Below are 27,783 nucleotides of genomic sequence, written 5' to 3'. Positions count from 1 at the left end.
TTATATTTAAAAAAAAAATGTAATATATTTCATAGTTTATTAGGGCAGTTCAGTAATCGATTACTAATTAATAGTTATAATAATGGAAAATCTATGCAGAAATATAGCAAACGTATTTCACTTTTTTTCTTCTGACCTACAATGATTTACTGTTGACTAAAATATAACGTAATCCAATGGCCACAAACAAGCTACGGTAATTGCATTTAAACTAATTAATTGCTCACAAATCCACCCTAAACCCGCCATTAAATACCGTTCTTTAATTAACTCCACCTTTGTTTTCTCGGAATTAATTATTCTTTAAAAACGTAACGAGAAAACTTAGTTTACAAATTGAGAAACTTTGCCAAGTACTGATGTCCGCTAGACAACATTACTGACGAAGGTTTCAAGTTAAACAGATGATTCTCAGACTTATTGAACAAAGAAGAGGTGAAATATAAATGGAGAAGTTTGTCGAAAAGGATCTACCGTCATCTCTGCCGGAAAGAAACTTCTCTTAAGTCGATTACGTTTTCAAGATGAAAATCAAATCAGGATGAATTTTATCTCTTTTAGCGTTTGTGTATTAAATGTTTAAGAGTGATTAAGCCTTTTCCTTGGACTTTTTGTGGACTGCATAATTGTCATTCCCAACGATTTTTCTGGTCTATTATTTATTGAATGAGACAAAATAGATGCAATGTTCTTGTTAAAAGCAGATTACTACCCTAAGATATTCATGTCTTATTTATCCATAGATCAGCTACAGACCAATATGCTACATGTAATGATTATTAAATTAAAAATAAACGTTGTTTAAATCTTATTTCATTAATGAAGGTATTTCTTAGTTTTTCTCATTATTTTTACTCTTATTATCATTTCTAAGTATTTTTTTGTTAAAATTTTAAATACCATTTTAGATTTTGTCCTCAGTAAAATGTGTTTAAATAATTGAAAATAATTCCACAGCATAATGAATTTCAGAATATAGATATGTTAATTGTTTAACTCACAGCTTGCAATTTTTAGGAATTCAAATATTTAACATTTTACTTAATACGAGATTTCTTCTATTTAATGTCAATAGAATAATTTTTAGGCAGACTATAATCTAATTAAAATTAGATTAACAGGTTTTCTAAACTCATATTTTAACTATTGTTGTAAGAGCATCACGTTTATAATTCTTTAAATATTAATAAGCTGTTCGAAAGTTCTTTCAACTCACAAAACGTTTACAAATTGTGCAAGTATCTCAGCCACTAGTGATGATAATTCTCAAAGACAGAGCGAGGGATGTAATGTTAATGTCTGTGTAGGTATACACTAACCAAGAGTCTAGGGCACAACAATATGCTTTACAATTTAACACAACCAACAATAGTTCTTGTCAACAAATCTAAGGGATTTGAAACTACAAACAGCTATACTACACGAATGCACAATGTCAGACACGACTTGCCCGACGAGGGGTATCCCTAGGGTAGTTTCTACAACAGATTGGACCTCCTTCTCTCTTCTGAATCAACCCTCCTCCACCATAAGGATCTTATAATACCCTTTACAGAGATCAAAACTGTTCAATATGTTAAACAAGTTTAACCTAACTTTTTATAATTCGAGTGTATTAAATAAAATTTCCGACAATGATTAAATTCAATTTATCTTTCAAAAAAGTTTGTAATTTTTAATCTACAAATCTCAATTTACTTTGAAGAGCAAATCCAAGTTTTAAAATGTAGTATGGGTCTATAAAAAGAATGTTTTAATATAAAATCTGAGTAATTTAAAAAAGTCGTACAGGGCTAGATAAGAATGTTTAATATACAATCTGATTAATTTAACACTTAAACAACCTTTAGTTTAAAGAGGATCAAAGTTAAACATTAATTTAAAAAAATGTCACAATAACCAAATACACATTAACAATGCACAAGCCTTATCATAAACACGATACACAAACAAAAGTAATATTGGTACATGAACTGCGGTCCGGGTATTGTGCACATAAACACAAACGCTCTTTGATGCAATAAGAGTCGTGTAAACAGCTTCAGTAAACTGAAGAGATTGAAACAACCTCAAAATTTTGGTAATCGGGAAGTTTGCTGCTGAAGTATACAGTAGCCTACTATTATGTTCACAAATTCTAACATCATTGATCACTGAAACTTAAGTTTTAATGATCAACCACCTATTTAATGTGAAACTAAAGATTGTTTTGTATATGCAGTAAAAACATAAAAAAATAGCTCAAGCGAACGTGTAAACTTTCCAGATAGTTCAAAACCGTACAATTCCAATATTTTAAGTGCCACTATAGTTATTGACATATAATATGGTAAACAAACTTTGCAATAAAAGTGTTTGCAAAAAATAATAACAAAATGTTAACATACATTGGTAAACAAATTTTAAAATGATGAAAATCTACACGATGTACACGTTGCTGAAACTAAAAACTGCTTATTTTCACAAACGGATCGGAAGACAGAGACAAGGTTGTTTAATTCGACTTCGACGTCGTCAAAAGAGTCAAAACATCTTTCCTTACGACGCTCTTTCACTTTAGTGTTGTGTAATTGGAAAGAAGGGATGCGAGCAGAGCAGTATCTGCCTCAATGTTTTTATACTGTCGTAAACAGAAATAATGCCTTCCCTTCAGCGAGGCATGATATATCGGTGATTCAAACCCTCTGCTGCAAACTTTGTCCGCCAATGTCAGTGACTTGATCGTGAGGGTTATCAGTGTTTTATTATCATCAAATAATGAGTAATTTTTCCAGAAATGTCTTTTTAAATACGTATGTTAACAACACAATGTTACCTGGAAATAGAATTACCTCGTGCTTCCAATATTTTGTTTTATTTTCATACAAATTACTTAAAATTTACGATATTTTTCTTTTCATAAGAAATAATTCAACTAATAGTTTAAAACACACATTTTAGAACTTTAAGATTATAGAGGGTTGGTAAGACTTGTGTTTGGTAATGAATAAGGAAAGGCCGTCTTTAGGAAACTCTACGCCTTACAACATCGAAGGACGATGGACGATCAGGTAATTGACGTCACATCCAAAGCGGTGACGCAATTAAAATTTCTAGGGGACTTGGTAAGATGGGGCTATTCGAGTTAAAGAGAAAGACTGACGCGGACAAACAAACAATATATACGACTTTAATGAAATATTGTAAAGTTTAAATAGTCACAAAGGCTCACGGCGAACGGAAGGAACTAGGGGCCATACAACACCCGAAGAGGCAGATGGTTGCACCAGAAAGGAACGCGATGAGCTACTGTGTGAGACGTATTGTTGATGAGACCAAGGCCCAGCCCGGGCTGTAGCCCCTATGCTGATGTAAACGATTCCATTTACTGTATTATCTCATTTCACCATAGATAACACCGAGAGCTTAATTTAATTCTTCGATTCGATTAAAATTTAAACTACTTTAATTTAAGACTAAGTGGATACGCAACAGTGTATCCATATTAATTAAAACGCCAATTACATCATAATTATCACCACAAATAACACAACAATCTTTCAACCAATGCACTAACGATTTGGATTTTTTTTAAATGTTGACCATCAGAAATGCTAGCCTCGTTGATGCTGGTAATTTAATTAATAATGAGAACCAGGTTAAATATTTAAACAGAGCGATAGAATCATCTCCATTGTTCCGTATAATTCGCTAGGGGAAGACGGTAGGCATTAGTGAATTGTGTAACATCAGCGCTGGACTATTGGCTTTCATTGCTACCGGCCAGTAACGTAACCATTGGTGTCCATTCCATTTGCTAAAAGCACGCGGATTTTAAACAAACAATGTAAAGCTTGGTGTATTTTTCCATCAATAAACTGATGTGTAAAAACCATAAATTTATGATATATTCGATGGAATGTGTAAATTTAAAGGATATATACATTTTAAAGCAGAAGATATCGTGCAACCAAAAGTTATTTCAAGTAAATTTCATGAAATGTGTCATTAAATAATGCTGTTATTCTGTTAATTAATCCGTCCTTACAACAACAAGGAACGCTTGTCGTTATCGTTTTCCTACTGACCGTATACACGTTGTAGAAATAAATCCTATTTACAATTACATTTTTACTATTATTACTTACTATAATACTTGTTTGCCACTTACTAACGACTTCAGTCAACATGGATTGTCACGGATTATCATACCTGAAAATATAAAATAAGTACATAAGACTTGAGGTTTAACATACAGTTAATCATTATTAAACAGAATGACTTTCAAAATTACTAAATGTTAATGAAGACTTAAAATGTTCTTTTATTTATAAACTGCACAAAATGCATATACGCACATATACAAAATCAGATGATTAATCACTTGAGCACAATTTGTATTCTGGTCTAGTTACAATGGTAACGTAATTTAACAACTACAGTATGTTACCAGTAATCATTGAGCACAGACATTGGTTAAACAAGCATTTTGTCTTTAATAACTATTATCGTTACGAATTAATAGTTAAGAACAGTGCATAAATAACACAGATTAAACACGCTGTATATGTTTAAATAATATTTTATTTTTAAATAAATATTAAATTACCTCAAGTTTATGTTTAAGTTCAAGATTAGTACACATATTTAATTAGGCGTAAATGTTATTGTTTTATGGTAGTTTTTATAAGAAATTGGGCAAAATGTATATCGGTGCGAAAAGATATTATCAGATGAATGAGTTTCTGTTCTGCCTCTGAAGTGCGCGCATGGCCGTTTTATTGGCGATAAACGCGCAACAAAGCTCGAAGCGTCTCGCACAATTTCATTCAATGACAGACAAATTGGGCAGCGGGCGCGGTGTTGCCGGACTGGGCGTACACTCGGTTACTTATTACTTTGGGTTTGATGGAGCAACCCCGATCACAATGATTAAAAATAACTCATTCGCTACATAGGAAAATCAGTAAAACAGTCACAATTTATGATATTCTGTTATGTAAATGTTTAACCTGTTACTACGTCTAAGACCTTCACTCAGATCAGCTCCAGAAATAGTATTACTAATAGTATTATGATGTCAAACAATATTAACTGTAAGTATTATGTAAGGGACCTAAATCTGTAAACTACTTGTAGTACAGTATCATGTATAATCAATTTTTTTTTTTTTTTTATTCCTATGACCTAGTATAGTCAATACAAGTTTAGTTCTGGCTGAATAAACTATTCCATACGATTTAATTTGCTTTTAAAAAAATCAATCGAAAGACGAATATCCTATAATTACATATTCTAACAATTTATAAACAAATTACATTCCAATATATGGTTTAAATTGTTGTTTTATGTTACCGTAAAACCGGTAAAACCCTTGTTGATAAATAAATTAAAATGTTATCAACTATATTGCATAGTTTTATCGTAGGTTTAAAATGTTAAGAGTAAATAATTATAATATATTCTGTTAAAGGGTTGACTTTCAGCTCAACAGGCTTTAGGGGCATTAACGGTGTGCTGACGATCGTTGGCGATGGCATTATCGAAAAATAACTTTTACATGTAGTTTATATTAATGAAATGTCCTCTCTCGAATTGCGTAGTAAGTAACCAAAAGTATTCAGAGTTTCACTTAACAAAGTGCTCTTCATTGTTTAACTAAATGTAGTGTACATACAAGAAGTCACTGAAATTATTTGTAAAATATTGTTGTACAGAGCATTAGAGTTTTGAATGTTGGGCTCTTGGTTGTTTGATTAATCGAATATCTTGTACAAAAAGACCTTTATTGATTTGCTTAATATATGGTGTACACAAACAAACTTGTGGTTGACAAAGTATTGTATCAACAAAAGGCTTTAATCCAATAATTAAAAGATTTTAAAAAAAACATTACCATCTGTCTTCCATTGGTCTCATTTTCAAAAACTTAACAATAAGGTGACTCAAAACCCAAACTTTAGTTTGATTGTAAAAGGAAAATAAAAACGTAACGAGTTGAGACTTAATTGCCAAGTTTTTGAGAGGTATTCCTAATTAAACAGGGGAAAACGTTCAGTTTCAACTTTCCAGTTATAACGAACTCAGGAGAGGAGTTGGCTGAGTTGGTGGAAGGAGGGGTTAAAGACGTTTGGAAGGGAAATTATACTTTACTTCAATTCCGAGACAAAGATCTTTCGACTTATTTACCGTCGGATAGTTCCAATTTGTAAAGACCTCTTCTTGAAACATCTTCAAAGTAAGATAGTTTATTCATAAGATGTTTACAACTTTTGAGAAATGTGACATTAAACTGTCCTTTGGAAACATTTCTTTAGGTCAACAGGATTTCTATGCATTATTTTAAGTCACTGAAATGCACATATTTTATATTTTTAGTCCAAACGCAGTGTGGATTATTTATTTTTGTAATTTAAATATTGTTTATGAACAACTAATTATGAACAATGAAAGAGTTTACTAAGAGTAAGGTACAAGTAACATTTTACTTTTACAATCAGCTTGGTGAAAAATCTGGAATATAATTTTAAAATTAATTAGAAATTTACAATCATTACTGTACAATAAAACGGTATTTTGTAAACATTTTTTAAACACACAGCAATTAAAATATGAAGCCGCTTGTTGTATACATCGAGTTTTAATGAACGAATTTTATTCAACTGTAGAACAAAAAGGAAATTTTTAAAATAAAAACGAATTTTTAATAACAAAACATAACAAGTTTAATGTAATGAGCTTAAACTGTTGAGCAATAAACCAAAACAAAACTGTGCTACCAACGCGATGGAAAACAAAAGAATGTTTTCTCCAAAGAATAAAAAACGAAATACGGACGAATGAACGTTTGTAATATAGGGTTGGATTGGCCTGGGGTGTTTTATCCCCATCCCCCGGTTTAGCTACAACACAACCCCCCCTCCCCCCACCACCCCACAATCATCTGTTTGTTTCTACCAGAGAAAATGGACTTCATCAGGATCTATTGTTTTCAGAACTATTTGATAAATTCAAAAACTCATTAATTAATAACTTTGAATACATTTTAATTTCATTTTGGTGTATTGTTAAATCAAATAATTTATGTTTAGTACAGTAGTATTGTGTTTCAATATGAGAAGTCACAATTTTAAATATTATGTTTTAAAAACAATGAGTACAATTTTTTTTTACAAAATTACATTTAAATATGTCTCTGAAAATGCAGAATCAGCATATATTTTCTTTCTACATTACCTATATCAACGACACACACAAAAAATCACACTTGTAAATAAACACACAAAAAACATTCCAGCAATGATAAACGTTTGGATCAATAAAAAAAAATAAAGACGCAAAGAACACAAACACTTCAAAACCGACAAACATCACTATAATAACATGTACAAGCGAGCCCGATCTGACAGTTTGCCACATACAACAAAAGCATTGTACTCTGACGATCCCAACAACGCTACAATGCTAACATCTCGTGTGATGATACACTACTGTGTAATAGTTATTTGTGCAACTAGTGAGAAAAGTGAGCAATTGACTCACTCGAGAGAAATCCTTACTCACGAGCCGTAGGCGAGTGAGGAATGGGTTTTCGAGTGAGGCAATTGTACTTTGAACTCGAGTTGCACATTATACTTTTCCTACAGTTACCATAAAACAAATAAATTGGTGAAGAAACATAACCTATTTTTACACAGAAGTGAACTTTTAATATAACATTTAATGTGAAGTGACAAATACAACAGTACAACAGCTGACCAGCTGATTTACAGCCAGTGCTGCCAACGTATTTCACGCGCATACGACGTTGCCTGCATGTTACGCGCCCTCTATTTCGTGCCTTCACGTTGCAAATCTGGAGTGAGTCAAAGTAATTAGAGTGAGACAATGTTAACATTGTCTCACTGATGAGCGAATTGGCCACTTTGCTTTCTCAAATCAGTGAGAGAACATGTACATTGTTAGGTAACTGTAGGAAAAGAGCAGTTCCCATCAACTTCACTTGTCTAGCAGTTACAAGTTAAACTTAACTTGCGTCGCTCAACCCGTCTTGATGTTCACCAACTCTTAAGTTTCTTGCACCAAGCCTCTTCTTGGGTTTGCCATTAGTGTTGTCCAGAGTTATTTTGTTTAATCAAATGGATTTAAAAAGCAATTAGTGTTGATTTAATAACCCATGACTAAAATTCTAATTCGTTAAGTATGCTAACACAACATGCGTGTGTCACACCATAGTTTACCTGCTCAAGATAAGTATAACATTTTTTTGTCCTCGGTCGCTAGGAACGAGCCTGGGTTGTTTTCCACGTTACTTCAGGCTAGACCTAGGGGTTGCGACATTGTTACTTAGATAAAATCGATTGGTGACTTGGCAGGGATCGAACCCGGAACCTCAGGGACTGAAGTCCCGCGCTCTAACCACTACGCCAGCTCGCTCCCCAGATAAGTAAGTAATATTTTGGGTTTTTTTAAATTTAATAACTTTTATGGATGAAAACATTTCAAGTGTAAATCTATTTTTATGATAAATATTTTTAATATTAGTTTAATTTGTTTACGTTAATTCACTGTCATAACCAACAAGCGTAATATGCAAAACTAAAGTTCGATAATAATTGATTTCTCAATAACAACGTTAACTTAATCTATTGTAACAACTAATCTACAGTAACAAAACATGAATCCAAAAAGAACTTTTGTAATAAAATAATTTTGAAATAATACAAAAAATACTTATTCTGGAATTGAATTAAAACAGTTAAAGAATAAAAATATATTTTTTAAATATTTTACTTATTCTGGAATTGAATTAACACATTTAAAGAACAAAGTATTTTCCTCGTGACACCAAATTGAATTACACTTAATTTGGAAATTCTAATAGCAATTCGTTTTTCAGTTAGAAATACATTGGTTTAACTGACAACAAAGATGAGAGAGGAAACTAGGATTTATAAATCACTTGGATGGATGCAGGGAGGGCGAACAATTCCTGGAAGAGTTTTTACATGATACTGACGAGGTTTACGTTATTGAATTGAGAGTTTTGAACTTGGTTCACAAACACGATAAATAAATTATATCACTTTCTCGTTTGATTTTCAAATGATTGTATTACTGTATTATCACCTTTGTAAGCCACGTTTTCGAGGTTCTTCGGTGTAGGCTATTCATTATTTCTTTGATGGTTTGACAAGTTTAGGATGCATTTGGTTAAGTGTACATTTTAAAACAATTGGGAACATATTTAAAAACTTTTAGTCAGATTATGAACTTTATTAACATTGACATTATACCTATTACAATATACTTTAAAAACAAATCCAACATAATTCAATCATTCAATAAAGGCTCTTCAAAAAACAACGCACAAAAAGTATTTTATACGCAAAAAATCAATCCGAAAAAGGGGTTCAATAATCGAGGGTGAAACCAGAGGGGGAGTTTTCATCTATATAATGATTATCATAACAATGGTTGCGTTATAGCTGCACTCAGCAGGGCTATAGTACGTTTTTTGAGGAATGGCTCATGCCACCTCATGCACATGTTAAGCATGTACAAGCCTTGCTCTAGTATTTGTGTTCCTTATAATGTTCCGTAATTCCTTATCGGTGCGTAGTCGGTAGAAAAAACTCTACCTTCAGGGATTTGTATGGCTTTGTTCATTTTTACAAAGATTTTGCAATTAATATTAATTTTAGTACATAATTGCAAAGGGGAAATTAGGTACAACCGCTTAAGGGACAATAGGACTGATTTTAATAAAAATATACAATAATTAGTAACCTACTTATACAAATGTATGAAAAACGTTTCAGTCAGGCGGGGTTTCAATGCCACATCTCTGAAGGGAAACGCTTACTATTTGTAGGCCTATTTGTAACAAACAAACAAAAATCTGGTACCGTCGCAATATGTTCAATCATCAGAAACTCACGTACGTACCGTCACCTAATTTGTACTGACAACCACTCGCCATTCCTAATGCAAGAAACCTTTTTTTCATATTAAGAAATTATAGAATTATGCTGTAGTAAAGTAGTAATAATTCTCTGTAAAGAGGCCTACACACATGTTAACATTGTCAACGAAGCCATGACATGACACATTCTATATTCGCTCAACTCCTACAGTACATGTGTCCCACGTGACTGGCTATATTTGCCTCCAGTCACATGGACACACGTCGTATGTATCTACCGATGCGTACAATCTAATAAAAAACATACTTTTTCTCAAAATAAAAAAAGCTTAGAACCCTATATCCATGTTAGATTCCAAAATAAAATCGGTTTCCTTAAGAGTAACAAAAAGGAAGTTCTTAAGTGAAATCACAGCAGGCTGCAATTACTTGTCTAACAACACTTAGGGAACTCTGGCAGATTTCCGAAGGGTCCTGTGTGGGGGGAAGGGGGCGGGGGGGCAATAGGCCCGGGGTGTCAAGAAATCGATTATAACGGAGGAAACAAAGTCACAACGGGGCGTCAAAAACTTTTAGAACACGATGTCTTGTAAGATCTTTTAACACAAGCCCCGATAATAGTGGACGACAAGTCATTATAAGTATTAGTCGTTGCATAGGTTCTTTTGTTAGGAATATAATATAATGTCATGTCATGTTATTATGTATTGGTTGATATCACAGAAAATTAAGTAGATATTAGAGGTTTACAAGAAATGTTTTTCCCATGGATTTTTAGTTTTGAAACGTATGAAAACGAAATCATTCAATGAGGAAATATAAAACCGATTTTGCTAAGTAAACAGCAAGGTTTCACCCGAAAGCACGGCTAGTTTTAACTAAAAATGATATGTATAAAATGTCAGTAGCCTAATGTCGCATATATAGTTCTACATTTAGAATCTAGAGTAAAATCTATATTTTTATATGAATAAAATTGATTTGATAATCCTTAAAAATAATACAGACTAATTAATAGTTTCTTAAAAAATGTGTTGCGTTTGTTTTGATTTGCTATGTATTTGTATGGCAACTGTGACTTAATAGTAATAGTAAATTTGGTTAATGACAGCAGCTATTTTTTCTATTTTTTATCTGTCAATGAAAATTAACCATATATTTTATCTGTTAAATTAATATATTTATATTCCAACGCTATCTTTAAAGAGTAGCCATCACGGTTCAACTGTAATCAAAGTTATTCATATCCTAAACTACAAATTGTGAGGTATTAAGTCAGCTGTTGCCTTATCTCAGCCTAGTTGTTTACACCCTTCTGAATCATGAGGACTGATTACAATTGCAAATGAAACACAAGAGTCGGGGGAGGGGGGGCAAATGTGAGTGGGAGAAAACGTGGAGGAAGGAGAGATTATTCTCGAACGTCCAAGGAGCATGAATTTGACAACTTGTGCATTCCTCGCTCATACCGGAGCTTGTACTGAAGACAACTTTCGATACTCATGGATTAAAAGTAAACTGATCATAACATGTACTCTATCTGTGGTCTAAGGACAACCTTTAGACTACTTCGAAAACATCAACTGCCTATTAATAGGTTATGAAACCATCCTTAAATAGTGGTATAAGCTTTTCCAAAATGTTATAATCTTTCAAAGATTAGTAAAACTTGTTATGAGGCTTACTTAAAATTAAGAATATTGTATAACTCGTGACTAACCATAAAATCCAAGGATTGGTAAATACGCGATTTTTTCATTGAACCATTTAAATAAAACTTATGGTTCAATTAAGCCAATAGCAGTTCTATTTTTGGCATACTGATTATTTCGTTACCTAACTAAAGACCTACCGTACATAACGTTCTAATAACGGTCTTCATAACGTGGCTAATTAATCCAAAAATAAGCCATCGCTACACACCTAAAGCCACACACTGTATATGAGAGGGTTATTTACAACACTAACAGGGAACTGACGTATGTAAATGCCTTGTGTGTACAACTGACAACGCTTATCAGCACAAACAGTATGCCTAGTAACTAGCAACAATGCCTGAACATTCCGGGGCCCCGGATGAGATGTAGATAACACCATGGGATGTAGATGAGAGGATCTTGTATACTATTAAACCCCTTGTAAATTAAATATCAAATATTTAACTAAAGGAAATCGATAAGCTATGTTCATTCACTATTATTCACGTTGAAAGATTTTTGTTCGGGTTACAGAATCGTTTATTTATATAATTAAAAAAATATTTGCAATATCATTTTTAAGACTTTGTAATGTTGAACGCATTCAAAAACGTATCGAGGCTACTACAAATGAATTGTGTATGTCAAAATATGCTTAACAGTCAGTTGTAAATAGATTGTTTACTTTGACTATTAAGTAAACTATTCAATGCAATGCACTCAACTCTCCACTATTGGTTGGATAACCACAACCAAGAAGACTAGAAGCTTGTTCCACGATACAATCTAGTCTCACTCGATTACCACTTTACATAGAGATTAACAACAATCACAATATTCACGTATTACATAGCTTGTAATTACATGCAATACATATTTTAACAATAACTTGATTGATACCTCGGCTTAGTAATGATATTGTATTACAGCGTGTAATTATGCTAATGTTATGGCCGATCATTATCTCTACAAGTGTAGAACATATGATTATTGAGCTACTCAATACCGTACTTAAAACAAACTAGCGTATTATCCGGTGCATTTATAATACTATGGTTAACCTAGCTTTGAACATAGTTTACTCGAATTGAAGCCATCTAACTTTATGTTATACAAGACTTCAAACAAGAGTTGAATCACGCCAGATGCTTCCCGTAATCAGTAATAGTTAAATCATGAACAAACTAAACTAAAGAAGGGGATTTTTAGTTTAAATTCAGCTTAATATTGTCGTAACAATCAGAAGATTGCTCTATTTTGAGTAAGCTTAGCAAAATAAAAATGATTAAATAGATAAATAAAACTGGAATTGAATTATGGTAACTATGGTCTTGAATTTCAAATTATTAGGCCTTATTACAAAGTATAGCAAATTCCTATTAAAAGATCAATCCAGTACAGTAAAACGTCTCAACACAATAATATAAATATTATATAATTTTGTAGGCTACCGGAAGACCTCAATGAACTAAAACAATGTTAATATTCTGCATTAACTGCTAAATAAAAATTATAGCACCGGTATAACAATAAAGGTCACTATTTCCTCAACAAGATAGGGCTTATTATTTATTATGCAGCGAATAGACACTAGACAGCCACACGCTGAGAGTCAAAGCCTGGAGTCTTTGTTTGGCGAATGATTGAAGATAACCCCGATTCGAGCTTTATTTTTGTTACATTCTATGATCTACAGGGAAACGTTTTCATTTATTTTTTACGTTGAACGATTAAAAAGTTTTCTGTGTTGGCATTGGTGACGTCTAGTAAAAATATTTTTTATGATTAAATACAATGCAGTGTAATCAAAACTAAGCTCAGATTAAATCCTTGTGTTGTTCAATGTAGATCTCGGCAGTGTGGCTCGGCGAGGCGCGAAGAACGGAAACGGAAGTGAATTGGCCACAGCTGCCGAGATACCGTTGTCGGCGACTACAGTGTCTTTAGGAGAAACAATGAAAAATTGTAACAAATGGAAAAAATTATGTAAAATGGTGTTAACCGTATTTAAATAAATAAATGAATGAAAACAGAATTAGGCAATGCTTTATGACTTCCTTCATACAACACCTAATTAAATCTACTATGCACTTTAATCTCACTTATTTTACCCAAGTATACTAGTTAGCTTGTTTATTTTCGAACATATCAGATGGATACAGTTCAAAACAACATTGCAGCTGTAAGGATTTATTTTGATGGCATTATAAGCTTGTGAGGATGTTCGCACAGGGCTACTGTAGAGAGGTAGGCTAAGTAAGAAACAGCTGTCTCTCGTCTGACATCAAGGCCCCGCGGGACGACAGTCTTATTTCTTCTCCAACTTTCCCTCAAATATGTTTACTTTTTCTTTCTGAGCAGCTTAAAAACTTGATAAAACGACATTTGCATTTATGTTTTTTTCGCGAGGGTAAATTTAATTTGCTTCGCAATTGGACTCTTGTAAATTTTTTATCAGATTAAATTCATAAGGTATGATTTGTGTTTAGGTGTAATCTGACATTTACCACTGGTCAAGAGCAAAATGTCTATCACGGAGGTTAAGTTAATACATCACCAATCAACAATAGGATTTTTTTTTAAGTGTGATAATGTTGAAGCGAAATGTGGTTCGAATAAGCTGTCCCTACACCTTACTGCAAATCAATAAGTGAATGTACTCTCCGGGGAAAGAAATTTGATCTGTGATAAGAATCCCTCCTATAAGTAATATAACTATTAGACTAAATGAACTATTAAATTCTTAAATTCATTCATGTCACTATCCAATATTATTTTGTGGGTAACAGTTTATAATTGAATAGACCAAACTACACGACTACTTTCTTTATTACAAACAAATAAAAATCACAATTATGTTAACGAAATTACGTCATCCAGCTGCAAGAACAACTATGAAGCAAATTGTAAAGTTTTAAATGTAAATGTCACCATCGCAACCAGTAATCCAGTGGTGGTGTGTTATACAATCAATGAAATACGACTCAACTTTACTTTACACTACTGTTTTTCGCAAATTCAACACGTGTGAAACATTGGCTTGATATTTGGGATCGCTTTGCCTGTCGTTGTTATAACAATTAATTTGTAATTTACAAACTCATAGTAGCAACATTTATTCTTAAAACTCCATCTTGAACATTTAACAATGCTGATTAAAATTTGTTCATTCATCACAACTTTATAAACCACCATCAATTGTCATGGTTTTGAATAGAAGGAAGGCTATTAATGTTCCAAAATGCTTAATCTAATTACAATAAATTAGATGGCACTCTACCAAATTAATAGCATTTCAAGGTAAAAAAGTTGAATTAAGAATAGCATAAGGAATTTTCTTTTTCCTAATTTATTAAAAAATGAGAAAATAATCACAAAGTTGGAGACGGGTGCGGTAGGGACGGGTTCGAATTACGGCACATCCACAACACATGGCACTTGCACTAAACCTGTTTAAATACTTGCTCCTGTAAAAAAGCCATCGGCGTTGACAAGAGGTAAAAAATTTGCCTTGTTGATTTATGTCTTTGAATTTGATGTAAATAAGAAGTACAGCTGTTTTACAGCAATTTTTCCTTTACATAACTGTTTATCAATTTGTATATTTTTTTATATACACCGAACGTTTAGCAAGATAAACTGTTATTTCTTATGAACTAAATAAAATAATGTACTCTGATTATTTTTGGGCTTGTCACTTTTATATTTTATACCACCAACTCCGGAGTAAAACTATGTTTTAATAGGCTTGCCAGTCACAAAGACTTTGCGCTTTCACCGAAGCATGTGCATGTGCATCTGACACCTACAGTTAGGCCGGGGCCACACTCGTCTTATCTCGCTGAATTTTTTCCACGGGCGTTACCCGTGGGTTTGAGAGATACATTACGGTATATGGGGCAGGCCACACTAGAGTAAAAACGTCCGTGAACGCGTTTGTCAGTCTCGCTGGTTTTACCAGCGAGACTGACAAACGGAATTGCACGTGTATTCTCTACTAACATCCCACGGGCGTTGCACGTAAAACTAGTCGCGGGGCATTGCGGCTTATGGGAGTGAACACACTCATCTTATCTCGCTGAACTTTTTCCACGGACGTTTCTAGTTTTAACCTGTACAGAGCGCGTGGAAGGGGGGGGGGAGTGCGTATCACGGACACGGACGATTTTTATTGCCAGTGTGGCATGCTCTATCAGTCTCGCTGGTTTGCCCGAAAAACCTATCTCGTAAGACGAGTGTGGCCACGGGCAAACTGTTTTACGTGCGTCGCACGTGAAAACGGAAAAAACAGTCTCGCTGGTTGAAAATTACAAGTGTGGCCCCGGCCTATTCTTCCTTGACACGGTGACCTACAGTTACTAGTATAGTTTTACACCTACACCATAATAGTAGGTGTGAGGGGGCGAGTCTAGCTGGGCCGAGCTTTGCAATAGCAAGGCCTACCAGCCATCTGGCAACCGTTTAAACTACGTACAAAACTGGAACGTATGCTTTCAAATAAAAGACTAGTAATTTTGCAGTTGCGGTGTTTTAAAATTGAACTAACAGCTAGGGGATCAGCTCATACGAGAGTTACCGATCCGTCGAAGAGAAAATCAAATCATCATCCATTCCTTCATATAAGTTCGCTTATAGCATTGAACAACCATGAAAATGTAAGATAAAAATGTAAAAATGTTTTAGCAAAAAACTATAGAAGAGAAGATACGATACTTTGTTGAGTAAAAGCAACATAAATAATTGATTAACTCAAAAGAACTGACAGTCCGACAGAGAAAAGAGTTATTCCATTACCTCCAACTTTGCACACAAAGAATTATACTGTATCATGTTAAAAATTTCATATTATTATATTTTAAGAACAACATTTGTGGGGAATGCACAGTATGAGAATACTAATATTTTATGGATAATCTACCCAACGAAATCATAGTGAAGAATGAATTAAACCAGCTTAGTTAGGAGCAATAATTTAAATACTTAAATACGGTTAAGGAATCATCATTCTTTAAGTGACTTCCAAAACTCATTTGTTATCCTACCGATGAGATAGTACAAGCAAATACACACCTACCATTAATAAAACAGTTTCCCACTATTTCTGCGGTGTCCGGGCAAATGCGGACACGGAATATTGGGGACACTTCATTAAAGAGGGCAAAAGCGGACACTAGAGATTACTGCTACCTGACAGGGGGTTGACAGGTCTCTACAAATATTTCAAGGGCGGAACATTGCGGACACATGTATCTACGACGGGGGAAAATGTGCGAGGGAGGGAGGCCACGGGTATTTGGCAGGATAGACATTATACATCCAATAGCACAAATGGAAATTCGCTAAACATAGGTCTCATGGCAAGACCTAGGCCCGAAACCGAAACAGATTTTATTTTTAGCTCCCCAGAGGCCAAAAACAGTTCGTTCAAATATATATATGTATTATAGAGATATTTGTACATGCGTCCATTAGCACTATAACTCAAGTAAGAAAAATACGATGTTGGCAACATTTGAAACAAACGTGTAAAAATCTACGTTTTTAAAGGCGATCGCAAACCAGCATGGCTGGACTAATAAAGTAAGAAAACCAATACCCCTTAGCGATTCCCCGTCTTCATTCTTTATTTAATTAACAAACATTGTCAATATGGCAAGCGATCTCTAATGAAAATTTAATTATTAACAGTAAACTCCACGAAATATTCATAATAAATAACAACATTTGTTGAAGGCTATTAGTTCCAGTTTTGGAAATCCTTGGAGCATCCTTGAAGCACAAACGTAACGCGTATAATAGTATAGGGATAGTCTAGCTATAAACAGAAAGATAAAGATTTAAACTGCCAAATACCCGTGGCCTCCCTCCCTCGTACATTTTTCCCCGTCGTAGATACATGTGTCCGCAATGTTCCGCCCTTGAAATATTTGTAGAGACCTGTCAACCCCCTGTCAGGTAGCAGTAATCTCTAGTGTCCGCTTTTGCCCTCTTTAATGATGTGTCCCCAATATTCCGTGTCCGCATTTGCCCGGCATTCATTTCTGCAGCAGTCGCTGGGCGATTCAGGCATAACTGCCCCCCCCCACACACAAAAACTCATGATTTATTCCCACTTTTTTGCCCCTTTAGCCCTTTTCGGATTCGTTTATCATCGATGACCGATCTTTTTGTGCCGCGGTTTATCGAGTGTTTGCTTCTTTTCCCCTTCTGCATTTTATTGCCGCCAGTAAGGCCTACAGTTTGATTCTCCCAGATTGTCGTCAGCGGTTATATCGATGTTTGAAATAAAGCGAGAAATGCACCACGATATTTTACATATTACAGCTGTATAGATTAAATACAGTAATAAGACAAATAAATTGTATTTATGATGTTCAGGACAATAATAGTCAAATGTTTTTTTTTATCAAGAAAAGTCTTTGTTTATCTAGTTTACAGATATAGATGGTATAAATAAACAGCATAATATTTCCATAGAACAAATCAAACAATCATTTTTCCTTAGTCAAAATAAAAATAAATGCTTTTAAAGTTTAACTGCTTGATAATAATCACAATTCGTAAACAATGAGTCGTTCAATAAGAGTAAATAAATCTCTCACAACAAATATGAAATTTCCAATATAAAAGCTGCGTGTTTTATTCGCTAAAATAAATTGCACTCAGGGAATTAGCTTAGGGCTGACGATTAATACAGTTTGTGCTGGCAGGGAGGGGGGGGGACAACATTGATTTTCCCCACACAGTTGGTAGCCCTGTTTTGCAGCATACAGTGCAACTATATCGGCTGGTAATCACCTCCTCCACTTTATTGCTTCATTTAATCTCGTTGAGTGTTCATGATTTGTTTGCAGTTTTTATGACTGACATTTAGTTAAGTGTGTTCAATTGGTTAAAATATTTGTTGGCAAAGGATTTATTACTATAATAATTTATAAATAAATTAAAAAGAGGCTTCCAGCATATTTGAGTCCTATTTTACAAACTATTACAGTAATATGTATAAACACATTGAATTATTGTTTGAAATTCACGAAATAAATATAATTTCCTATGACAATATTTATATCAGAGTTTACATTCACCGATTGCTTCTGACAGTAATTACTTTGAAATTGAATTTATTTTAAGCTTTCAAGCGTATAACTTGTCACTACAAAGTGCGTTAGCTACAGCACCTGTTGATTTTGACATAGCAAATTTATAAATTATAAATTCAACAGTTTTATGAGTGTATGTTTTAATGAGTCAATAATATGTACAATTAAGACTTCAAATAGCGATCTTCCTTTAAGCAAAGTTTGGCTACCAAGTACAGTACGAACTTTCAGTTCAATCTAAACCAAAACCTATCCTAATACAATTGACAAATCATGGACGCTGACCTGGATAATTTACAAACCAAAGCAGAGTATACTTCCAACAGCACCCATCCTATCCACAAAGCGAAGCTCGGCCACCAAACACTCACAGTCGCCGCCTATAATCAGTATAATTGCAGGCTACGAGGCCAATCATTACAGGCTCCGGCTGACTGCTCATTAGACGGATTAAAATAATTGAATTGCCCGATGAATAATGTATAACGATCGGCCCTGGTCCTCACACGCTGTGCGCTCTACTGATTTGGATTCATCGAGATCATAATATGATTTATTTTAACCGATTGTAATATTACTCATTAGTTAATTTGAAGTATTTTTATCGAACTACTAGCTGTTGTACCCGTGCTTTGCAACGGGAAGAGGACACGAAATAGAAACATTTTGATCTTTATAACATTTTACATCTGTTTTAGATAATGGTTGCACATCCACCAACCCTTTTAGAAACAAAATTCAACCTTTATGGCCTTTATAGAAACGTTTGTGGCTTTTGAATCTGCTAAGTAGTGGGAACCAACAATTTGGTTTTGATTAATTTTAAATATTTTTTTAGACTGATGCGAGAAAAGCGTTTTTAAATCCATATATAAATCCCAAAGTACCCATTAACTTTTGAGAAAACTAAAATCCCGACTCCGTTAAACCATAAAGCCTACTTAAAATGTTCGTCATGACGAGAAACCTTGCGCAACCCCATCCATTTTGTTATAAATTGCCTTTTAAGGTCGTTATTCCTTTCTAAAGGGAACTTTCCATATACCTAATGCTAAAACTACCTCAGCTGTACTTATTTGTTTCTTAATCTTTCAATTTAGTACCTTATTAAAATCAGGTGTGATTATTTGTTTTATTTGTTTCTTTGTTTTATTTGTTTCTTAATCTTTCAATATAGTACCTTATTAAAATCAGGTGTGATTATTTGTTTGTCTTACTGTAATACTTATGAAGACGGGGTGAAGCCCGTGGGTAACAGCTAGTATTTAATACTTTATCTTTCATATGTACCACATCCACGGCATTTTGCGATGGTTTTAGTAAATGATGGAAAACTTGCGCTGTGCTTTAAAGCACAATAGTGGAATAATGAATCCCATTTGTAAATTGGTTACATCATATTGTGTTAACTTAGTTACTGTATTCAATATGTATACAGTAGTTGTATTTACAACCAAATGTGAGATACACGCGCTAATGGGCCGGCGAGGGGGGGAAGCCGTATTGTTAGAGCTGGATGGATGACAGTGAGACAGTGAGCCATGTTACTGTGACAACCTGGACAACTTTGAATCTGTTTGTAATCGCCTGCTTTGTTATGTGAATCTTCTCGAACAATTCATCAACGTAACTAAATTTTACTTGGGGAATAATACAGTATGCGCTTCACGAGTAGTGAGTATTAGTTCGCTCAATTGGCTTGAAACTAATGTCAAGTAGTTCACGTTACAGGTCTAATATTATAAATTAATTGCAAAAACTATATTTAACAATGCATACGCATAGATAATAATAACAATAATAACAAGAACAGGGTTTGGACCGTTCCCTTTCAACAGGTAAAAACTTCCACTGGCGTGATTAACAATGTTAACCATTACTACCAGACTACTAACAAGAATATGATTTTAAATAACAACATGTCTAAAGTTTGTTATTTAAAATCATCTGTTAAAAAGTGTGGAGACCCCCTGTTATTTTTTTTTAACGGCCCATACTAGAAAAACTAAACTTGGCACACCTTTATGACATGTTATGAAGTACTTTTTGGGCATAACCGTCACTTGGTGTACATCCCCGAAATGGGGAATTTTGGGGGAAACTCAAAAATTTCAAATACAAAGACACATCGAGTGACCACTCATTTTAAAGGTGCTGGTAAAAGAAAACCAACAACGCAAACTAGAGGTCTTTATCTCAATCCAGTAAAAAATGGCAGCCAATTGAAATTCTCAGAAGTTAAATTTAACTTGCAGCTTTCCAAGTCGGGAGACCCACTGTAAATTTTGTAGCGGCTCACACTAGGAAAACTAAACTCTACACACCTTTTTGGCATGTTATGAAGTACTTTTTAAGCCTAATAGCCACTTGCTTACCAAACCCAAAATGGGGGATTTTGGGGGAAACTCAAAAATTTTAAATGATAAGCCCCATTGAGTGACCCCTCATTTTGAAGGTCCTGGTAAAAGAAAACTAACAACGCAAACTAGAGGTTTCTATCTCAATCCAGTAAAAAATGGAAGCTGATTAAATTCCTTAGAAATCGGAAATAACTCGCAATTTTATATTCAATTGGCTGTCATATTTTACTGTGTTAAGATAGAGACCTATAGTTTGCGTTGTTAGTTTTTTTTTATTATGACCTTCAAAATGAGGGGTCACTCGATGGGACTTATTTTTTAAAATTTTTGAGTTTCCCCCAAAATCCCCGTTTTTGGGTTTGGGAACTTATGATAATTTTAAATGGCTGCCATTTTGTACTGAACTGAGATAAAGACCTCTAGTTTGCGTTGTTGGTTTTCTTTCACCAGTACCTTCAAAATGAGGGGTCACTCGATGGGTCTTTGTATTTGAAAGTTTTTAGTTTCCCCCAAAATCCCCCATTTTGGGGATGAACACCAAGTGGCGATTATGCCCAAAATGTACTTCATAACATGCCATAATGGTGTGCCGAGTTTAGTTTTTCTAGTATGGGCCGTTAAAAAAATAACAGTGGGTCTCCACACGTTTTACTAACCCTGTATAACGAACAACTGTATTATATATTACTAACAACCAACAATAGACACTAGTTTTTCTATTGTGTTGGTTGAAATTACATGGCAAGAAGGTACAACAAAAAAACTTAACCGAATTGACCAATCAAATTTACAAATAACAATAAGCTCAATTTGAATGCAGGTCCAAATGGCCATATTTCTTTTCATTTCATATTCATTTATTTCAATCCTTTTTTTTTTATTTACATTTAAAATATATCTTCAGCACAACCAAAATATCGGTAATGTTCTCACAAAGCCATCAAACGAAGTACAGTAGTCTAATATTGTAAGCATCTCACCCTCCTCGCGCGCGTAACTCTGATGCTAGGCACGTTCCCCATTATAAATCCGTCTCCCCTCACCCTCCCCCTCGACGGGGATGAATTAATTTCGACCCCGACAAGTGAGTGACCCTTTTTGAGCCGCGGCGCCGCAGGTTCGCAGCCCCGGGCGACAAAATTACCTTTCGCTACCGCAGATTTACACCGGGTTGGTTCTTTGTATTACATTATTGACTCTAACAAAACTTCATTTCCGAGCACTGGATTTTTAAACAATATGATTTTACATCCGTCTGTAAGGCTCAATGGATTTTTAACTTGCATTACCTAAATAAAGGTATTCAAAATTATGTTTTTTAGTCTTAACTTTGAAATGTACGTTTTACTTTTATGGTCAAAAATATATATATTTTGTTCTTGGTTAATTTAGAAGACAGTTTTAAATGCTAGTTGATACAATGTCGTAATGAATACAACCTATTCTAAAGACCTTTTAAGACAGTAAAAATAGTGATAAGTTGATCAATATTTCAATTCTTAAATTAACCTAGCAATTAATTAATCAAATAACAGCATCCTAGATAATCCTAGATACTAAATACTGACCAAAAATATTCCACTTGAAATTGATAGAACAGCAACCAACTCACCTAAAACAAAAACAAACCAATCAGTGGAACAATAGAGGAGGGACAATACAATCGCCAACATTTCCATAAATATGTGTGTATTGAGTGTATTTCCAACCTGGCCTATACAAACATCACACAGTTTGTCTTTGTATATAGTTCGCCAACAACACTCAAGATGAAGTTATCAGTAGATATACCAAATAATCTCAGTGAAATAGCGTTTTAAAAAACGATTAAATAGTTGTATTGAGTAAAATGTATCATGATTTAAGCCTAGGCGTTTCCTAAGAATCAAATTGATGTACAAATATAAATTGTATTACAAGTTTTAGTCATAGACTAACTAAAACAAAAACGTAATTAATTATACTTCTCATCCCATTGCAAAAGTTTGTCTAAGAATGGCTTATGTTGCTGACACTGAACGCTATTGGAAACGAAATTTTGGTTATTTTTATTGGGTTAATATTATGAATTTTCTTTACTTTGGGAAATAACGAAAAATGCAAACGAAAACACGCCACAAGAGGCACCGGACGTAACTAACATTGAAATTTTATATCGCTGATCAATATTGATGACAAATTAGGTAAGTGCGTATATTTGATCTATGGTTTAGTTTATCCGAAACCAAAACAACTATTTCTATGACATAAAATAAATGAAACATTGGACAGTAACATATTTCATACTAATCAGCTGTTCAACATTGTTTTTACTTGAGGTAAACAACAACAGAATGTTCGTGATCCGTGCGTTGTTTCTCTGCGTAATTCTCACATCATGTCAACGTGTTGCAGCCCAATACGAGGACAACAACTACGACTTCCCCAGAACAGAAGGAGAGATCAAGTACGTAGTGGCCATTACGAGCAGAGCGGGAGTGTGCACTGGCACCATCATCAACCAGAACTGGATCTTGACGGCCGCCCACTGCTTCTTCTTCAAGGGCAAAATCATCGGCGAGAAAGACGCCAAAATCCTCGCTGGTATCATCAACTACGACGTTCCGAGGAGCACGACCAAGCAGGAGACGATGAGTTCCAAGATAGTCGTCAACCCGCACTTCTGGCTCAACAGGGTCGGCAAGTTTGACGTGGCACTGGTGCGACTGCGGGACCCGTTGGACTTCAACGAGTTCGCGGGCAGCATCCCCATCGCGGCGGACGGGTGGCCACAGTCAGAAAACAAGACCGAGGATTGTATGTCCGTGGGGTTCGGAGGCTACAGGAGCGCGGCGCCACCCACTAAGGACCTCAAGGTGTGGAATGTTACTGCGGAACATGGCGACTCTGCGTGTCCTTGCGCCAGGAGGTAAATCTCGCTTAGTAAATTTTAAGTATACTGTATTTAAGTATACTACCTACTGTATAGAGAGTCGTAAGTGACTCTTAGTAAACATTGCCGTTCTTATTATTCTGCGATGACTTTTGTTTAGTCAAAACAGAGGTTTTCCAACCATAGACACAATTAATTGAATGCATATGTATTTAAGTATACTACTGTATAGAAAGTCGTTAGTGACTCTTTACAAACATTGCCGTTCTTATAATTCTGCGATGACTTTTGTTAAATCAAAAAAGAGGTTTTCCAAACAATAAACATAATTGATTGAATGCAGATTTGTCAATTCCTTCCGTCTTGTGCAGGTTCCAGAACAAGCGACTGGTGTGTGTCAAGGAGCTACTGTACCCACAGGTGTGCAAGGGCGACGACGGCGGACCTCTGGTGTGCGGGTCCGTGGTCAGGGCCATCTCACACATGGTCTGGAACACCCTGGCGTGCGAGGACCCCACATACCCCCTAGAGAAGTGTGTCGGAGGTCCTGTCAAGGGACTGTCCACCTACACTTTCCTCTGTCCTCTCAACTCCTGGATGCACGAACACGTCGACGACATACCCGTGACACCGGAGTCTTGCGCGGCCGATCACCTCTGGACCAATCGTTTACTTGTGTATTCCCTCCTGTTGTTATTGTACTGATAATACGTTTAGAGCATCAAAAACATACTTTAATTTCAATTTTTGAGGCCTTGAGTGGGCCTAGCGAAGAATGACAAAATAGATGTTTACTAAGAAGTCAAGATTTGTCTTGTATGAGTATAATGGTAATTTCAACCATAAATAAAACATTTCTTGTTTACAAAAAACAGCTGCACTATTAGTCTAATTCGATCTGAATATAATAAGCAGACAGTATATAAAGTACAGTAAAGAAGCAAAGAGATTGCTTCATTCTTCTTCCGAAAATGTTGACTCTGTACCATAATACAGTATTCACATTATTAAATCTGCTATTTTCTTTGTTGATGAGTTGTGTTTATTTGTTACATACTAGATACTAGAGCATCTAGCGATCGGTCTGAACAGTGAGTACGGTGCTAGCTAGGAGGATTATAGGCGACATCCCCTTCACTTGGTTTACATCTCGCGTAACACGAGCTACAGGAAGCCGTCCAGCGCGTACAAAGGGCGGATACGCGCGCTACGTGTCGACTACTGATAATTATTGTATGAGCTACTCACCTTCACTGCACACCCGACTACTTCCTATCGAAACTACAAAACTATAATACGCATGAAGAAAAAGTACGGAGTATCACGATAAAATTTGGTTTAATTTAATTCCAATTATGATCTAGTGTTTATATTTCTATACTTTTGAGAAATGAGGTAATATATACAGTATTTCTATACATTCGTATTACCAGAGTTTGTTACATTTAACTCCCTTTTTCAGTTACCGGTACTATTGATTATAGTCTTGGTTATCCCAGAACAATAATCCTCGTACTGTATTTGCTGGAGTAATGATTTAACACGTAGAAAAGATAATGTCGAGTAAAATCATTGTCGACAATTAACGAACGAAATAGCGATGATTTATTTTTGTTGGACGATTTAGCTCGTAAGATTTATTGTAGTATCAAACTAAGGCCCTACTTTGTCTTAAAAATGAAGAAAGGCTAAGAAAAACATTTGTGGATAAAAAGGAAGTCAATTGAAACTGAGTTGAAACGAACGAACGCAACTTGGAATCGAAGAAACCTATCGATCACAGCTGACCCGTGACGAGGGACTTCATCTCTTTAAACCAGTGATCGTTAACAGCCAAAATGTCGATGATAATAACTAAATTACAGGACTATACCAATTCTATAGTTTATTTACCGACTACTCTAATCAGGGCGTTAGACGAGGACGAGTATTATCACATAACATCTCCACATATTCTACATACATTATTTGATGGTGATTTTCAGTGATACACGAAATATGATATATTACCTTTAACAAGTAAAGCTAGTTCTCTAGTTCTCCAGGAGCTTCAGCGGTTACCCATGCCAGCGAGGCGTAAACCCATAAAGTTTTGCAATAATTGCAACCTTGCGTTTGCATTTACATAGTGCATCGCCCCTGCAAGGTCCAGCGAGGTGAATGTTCGGCCAAGGTCGTGCACGCGGCGCAAGCTTGGGCTAGGTCGGGACACAAGACTAGCGAGTGATCAAGTTATCAAGTATAACCATACCGTCAAGCTGTATAAGTTATAAGTCATACCGTTATATAAGTGTTATCATACCGTTAATAAGTCTTCACGGCGGCGGTATGATCAAGACACGCGACAGACGACGGATCATCAGACGCGTGATCTTGAATGCGATCATTGTTGGACACAGCAAAACATAATGTATGTTCCTGAGCGGAATATGCAGAAATTCATATTGATGGTTAATAATCATTAACGGATTCGCAAAACGATTTAATTATCAAATGCGTATTGTTTCCAAAGCGTATTGTAACGTGTTGTACACTCAACTACTGGTGTCTACTGTAGCCTCAAGCAAGAGATGCATTCGCATTTACAAGACGTTATACTTACATTAGGCCAAACCAATTTCATATTTTACCATAATGGACTTATTTCAACTACTTTTTAACAGTTAAGCATTTCAATGACTTTTTCATCAATATGCTGTAATTATTCACGCACAGTTTTCAAAATTACACGTACAACTACAAAGTTGAGAAGTATCATAAACTTGCCAAACGTCAAAAATAGAGACAGTTTGATAAATTTAATGAGGAACATAAACCGGCAAAATGTTCAAAAAGTTGGAAAAACCCTTAGTGAATCGCGCAAACGTTAATCGATCATGATCAAACAAGAGGTTTACATTGACACGAACCCCCACTCACCAGTAGCAGCATCGCAGCATAGAGATGGTGGGGGGGGGGGGGTGTGACAGAGAGAAGGAGTGAGGTAGATTGGGGTGTGTTTGATATAACAGTCACAGTCCCATCTACCCTTGCTTATCATGTATCACTTTACATTAGTGATCTAACAGTATCGCCTCTCATAATACAGTACAGTAGTTAACATCAAGTTCCACCATTTACATTTTATTGATTACCATTACATGCTACAATGTTAATACATCAGTAAATCGTTACTTTACTAATTGACCTTTTTAATATTGTTAGAGGTCAAATAATATATATATAACTCGTTAGAAAATGTTACATGTTATGCCTACGTTAGAAATGTGTTTTTAAAACATTGTATACATTATATGTACTGATACATGCAATGATACCGATATAGCTACAAAGTAAGGAAACACAGCTGTGTCTGTATCGTAAAGATTATTTCACAAGTAACTTTTAAGAAAATTTTAACATCACTATTGCAAGACCTTGACCCAGACATTTCACGCTCTGGGATACTTAGGATATTATCATTATAGCCACAAAGTAACGTGAAAGCAACTATAACGTTTAGAGTGAAGAGCATTTCACGGGTGAGATGTGTAAATATTCTACCATCACCATTGTAGGACCCTCGCCCCAACGTTTCGCGTTATGGGACACTTTACTAGATGCTATCGACAAGGGGGACAGACCCATCCCTAAGTCATTCGCGCCAAATGCTTCTTTTGTGGTTTCTTAATTTGACGCGAACAATAAACTCGTGGGTCGTTCGGACTGTAGATCTTCCAACATTGGAGTAAGAAAGTAAAGTAGCATTCGTTTTGTAGGCATTTATACACACAAATTCATACTGATATTAGATCTATACAATTGCAGATTCTTTTTTTTAAAATAACATACTTAAGACAGCTTTTTTGTA

At 34.9% G+C, this 27,783-nt stretch overlaps 2 protein-coding genes across 10 annotated transcripts in view; one reads left to right on the top strand and one right to left on the bottom strand.

Moving 5' to 3' along the window:
* LOC128989846 (uncharacterized) overlaps positions 1-27,783 on the bottom strand; it is a 232,733-nt gene that overhangs the window by 149,131 nt on the left and 55,819 nt on the right. The gene's annotated exons all lie outside the window — the stretch shown is intronic.
* Positions 23,373-24,800, top strand: LOC128989893 (trypsin-like). Its single transcript, XM_054412022.1, has 2 exons — positions 23,373-23,969; positions 24,305-24,800. The coding sequence occupies exons 1-2, from the start codon at positions 23,395-23,397 to the stop codon at positions 24,636-24,638; spliced, it is 909 nt and encodes a 302-aa protein (XP_054267997.1). The 5' UTR covers positions 23,373-23,394; the 3' UTR covers positions 24,639-24,800.

The sequence above is a fragment of the Macrosteles quadrilineatus genome, unplaced genomic scaffold (genome assembly GCF_028750875.1).
Source record: "Macrosteles quadrilineatus isolate MER2022 unplaced genomic scaffold, UCM_ALF_1.0 Scaffold_1__1_contigs__length_201487025, whole genome shotgun sequence".
NCBI classification, from domain to species: Eukaryota; Metazoa; Arthropoda; class Insecta; order Hemiptera; family Cicadellidae; genus Macrosteles; species Macrosteles quadrilineatus.
The sequence above is the reverse complement of the archived record's forward strand: the minus strand, read 5'-3'. Positions and strand labels throughout refer to the sequence as shown.